The 3,180-nt window shown below is 56.6% G+C and overlaps 1 protein-coding gene across 1 annotated transcript; it reads left to right on the top strand.

Moving 5' to 3' along the window:
* Positions 1-991: 991 nt before the first annotated feature.
* On the top strand, positions 992-2,729 carry LOC109753289 (3-ketoacyl-CoA synthase 6). The gene has a single exon (XM_020312200.4). The coding sequence runs from the start codon at positions 1,030-1,032 to the stop codon at positions 2,500-2,502; it is 1,473 nt and encodes a 490-aa protein (XP_020167789.1). The 5' UTR covers positions 992-1,029; the 3' UTR covers positions 2,503-2,729.
* Positions 2,730-3,180: the final 451 nt, after the last annotated feature.

Here is a 3,180-nt window from a genome sequence, read left to right as displayed (position 1 = left end):
CAAAGGATTGGAAGCCATGGTACAGACATCAAAGACATTTTTTCGCATCCGAAAGCGTTGGTGAAAATTGTCAGCGAATAGGGCATCAGGGGCAAAGTAGTTGTCCTGTTGCGGTTGCGGTTGAGCACTCGATGACCCTTGATCGATCTCTTGAAATTTAGAACATGCTCTTCCGCACGCTCCGTGTCTGCAAGGGCCACCTATGTCATCGCTGTCTCATCCGTGTAGTCCTCCTCGTCGGACAAGTCGTTGGACAACTCAACATAGTGCTCGTATATGTACTTCATATCCGAATCCGTTGCTTTACAGAAGAAGGGACAAAAAATGTAGCACGGGCATTTCACCGAACACTTACCAGTCATGGTGAGTAACGTATGGCAGATGGTACCTGTGCGGCAGACGGAGGAGAGGTGTGGAATGGCGGCGGAGAAAAAGCGGTATGGAGCCCAAGTGTAGCATTTGAGAAGACGGAGTCGTCGAGTTCCGGCAAGGGTGTGTCGGGGCCGCCGGGATGGTGGAACGGCGGCGGAGGCAAGAGAGAAAAGGATATAGAGAAAGATGAGAGGATGGAGGTGCGGGATCTGGAAGGGGTTTTGGGTGTGTCGATGGTGTCAGAGTCCCGCGTGGTCGCTGTCTGGACTCCCGCAAAGACTCCCTCGCTTTGTTTCGACTTTGCGGGTAGAAAGAGCGTTCGGATTGGTCGGCGGATCGATACAAATCCGTGTTGGATGACTAATCAGATTTGGACCGTTCGAACCCATCGGCGGACCGATACAAATCCGTGTTGGATGGCTCATCAGGTTCGGACCGTGCAGTCCGGACGGTTGGTTGTGGGCGGTGCGAGGATGCGCTTTGTACATGTCCTAAGTATTTAGCCAGGAGCGAGAATATTCAGGGGCTTAGGGCAGCAATTATCTGTAAGTGGCCTACAGTGACAGTAGTCTGTATCTATATATAACTCCGCCCGGCTGCCTCGACAACAGCCGTCACAATCGATCCCGCCTCCTTGCCTCCTTGGACGCCTCGACAATGGTGACTTCACTCCCGCTCAGCCTCCTAGCGCCGGTATACAGCTTTGTCTCCAGCCACCGCCTAAGCCTCGCCGCCTTCCCCTTCTCGGCCACGGCCGCGCTGCGTCTCACCGCCTGGCTCTACCCCACTGTAAGCAGCGCCGTCCATCACTGCACCCCACTCTATGCCGGCCTCACTTTGCTCGCCGTCGTACTAGTCCTCTACATCAGGTCGACCAGGGTGCGCGCGGTGTACCTCGTGGACTACGCCTGCTTCCGGCCGCCGGCCGCCCTCCGCGTGCCGCTCTCCAAGTACATCGAGCACACCGGGCTCGCGCCGTGCTTTGACGACAAGAGCGTCGGCTTTCAGTCGCGCCTCATCGAGCGCTCGGGCTTCGGCGAGGAGACATGCCTCCCGCCGGCCTGCCACGTCATCCCTCCGGAGAAGACGCTCAAGGCGGCCCGCGCCGAGGCCGAGCAAGGGATATTCTCCGCCGTCGATGCCGTTCTCGCCAAGACCGGCGTCGGCGCCGAGGACATCGGAGTGGTGGTGGTGAACTGCACGCTGTTCGCCCCAACGCCGTCCATGGCTGACATGGTGGTGCGCAGGTACGGGCTCCGCAGCGATGTCCGGTGCTTCAGCCTTTCCGGGATGGGGTGCAGCGCCGGGATAGCCGGCATCGGGCTGGCGGAGAACATCCTGCAGTGCGACAGCAGGTGCACGTACGCGCTCGTGGTGTCCACGGAGATTCTCACCTCGGATTACTACTCCGGCAACGAGCGCGCGATGCTGCTGCAGAACTGCCTCTTCCGGATGGGCGCGTCCGCGGTGCTGCTGTCCACGTCCCGCGCGCGGGCGCGACACGCGCAGTACCGCCTCGCCCGGGTGGTGCGCACGCACGCGGGGCACGACGACCGCGCCTACGGATGCGTGCAGCAGGAGGACGACGCGGCGGGCGAGCGCGGCATCGCGCTGTCCAAGGATGTCATGCCCGTGGCCGGTGACACGCTGAAGGCGCACATGACCACGCTCGGGCCCCTCGTGCTCCCGGCGTCGGAGCTCCTTGCGTACGCGCTCTCGCTCGCGAGGCGCAGGCTGCTGCTCATGGCGGGGCAGAAGGACAGCAGCAAGCCGCGCGTCCCGGACTTCCGCATGGCGTTCGAGCACTTCTGCATCCACGCGGGCGGCCGTGCGGTCATCGACGAGCTGCAGCGCGGCCTCGGGCTGTCGGACAAGCAGGTGGAGCCGTCGCGCATGGCGCTGCACCGGTTCGGCAACACGTCGAGCAGCTCGACGTGGTACGAGCTGGCCTACCTGGAGGCCAAGTGCCGCGTGCGCAAGGGAGACCGTGTGTGGATGGTCGGGTTTGGTTCAGGGTTCAAGTGCAACAGCGCAGTGTGGGTGTGCATCCGGTCGCCGGTTCCTCTGGACAGCGGGCCATGGGAGGGCTGCATGCATCGTTACCCGGTGGCCGCGGTCCAGCGAGACTGATTTGCGTTGGTGGCCGTGTGCCCTGCTCCTCTGCTGTTTGAGAGACGATCCTTACTGTTTGAGAGACGAGTAGAATTATTATTACGATCCCACGAATATAGTATCGATTGAGATTTAGTAGTCCCGTTATTATTATTTTTCAGTGTGAGAGACGAGTAGATGAACGGTGTTTTTTTCTGCATGCACGCCATGATTTATGATGGGATTTAAAGTGAATTGACCAGATATGTACGTCTTGTGCACATGAGCATCTCAACTTTTGTCATGTCCTTGCTAGTTCGGAGTTCCCCTTCCCTTCTCGGTGCAACTTTTCATCCAACTAAATGATCCATTGCCCCAAATGAGGCAAAAGCAAAATGTGCTTAAAGCGAAGACAACTAAGTATATGCATCAGAACATATCTTATGTGCCTATGTGTTTTGTATATATGCATCAGAACATATCTTAAAGTAAAGACAACTAAGTATATGCATCAGAACATATCTTTTTTGGGGACTATTTCGGACGAGATTCCTAGTTATGTTTAAGTAATAAAGCGGCGGCGTTGATCCTAAAAAAACATATCTTTTGTTAGTGAAATAGTATATGTTTAGAAAACTTCTAAATGGCAGTGAAACTAGGTGTGAAACATTCCACCTAAGTGAAAAATGTGACCTATGAAATATTCAGAAAAGTGAA

Source organism: Aegilops tauschii, chromosome 7, assembly GCF_002575655.3.
Source record: "Aegilops tauschii subsp. strangulata cultivar AL8/78 chromosome 7, Aet v6.0, whole genome shotgun sequence".
In the NCBI taxonomy this organism is placed as follows: domain Eukaryota; kingdom Viridiplantae; phylum Streptophyta; class Magnoliopsida; order Poales; family Poaceae; genus Aegilops; species Aegilops tauschii.
The sequence above is the reverse complement of the archived record's forward strand: the minus strand, read 5'-3'. Positions and strand labels throughout refer to the sequence as shown.

Excerpts from the sequence above, each read along its gene's own strand:
- LOC109753289 (XM_020312200.4), top strand. The coding sequence starts at position 1,030 with ATGGTGACTTCACTCCCGCTCAGCCTCCTAGCGCCGGTATACAGCTTT.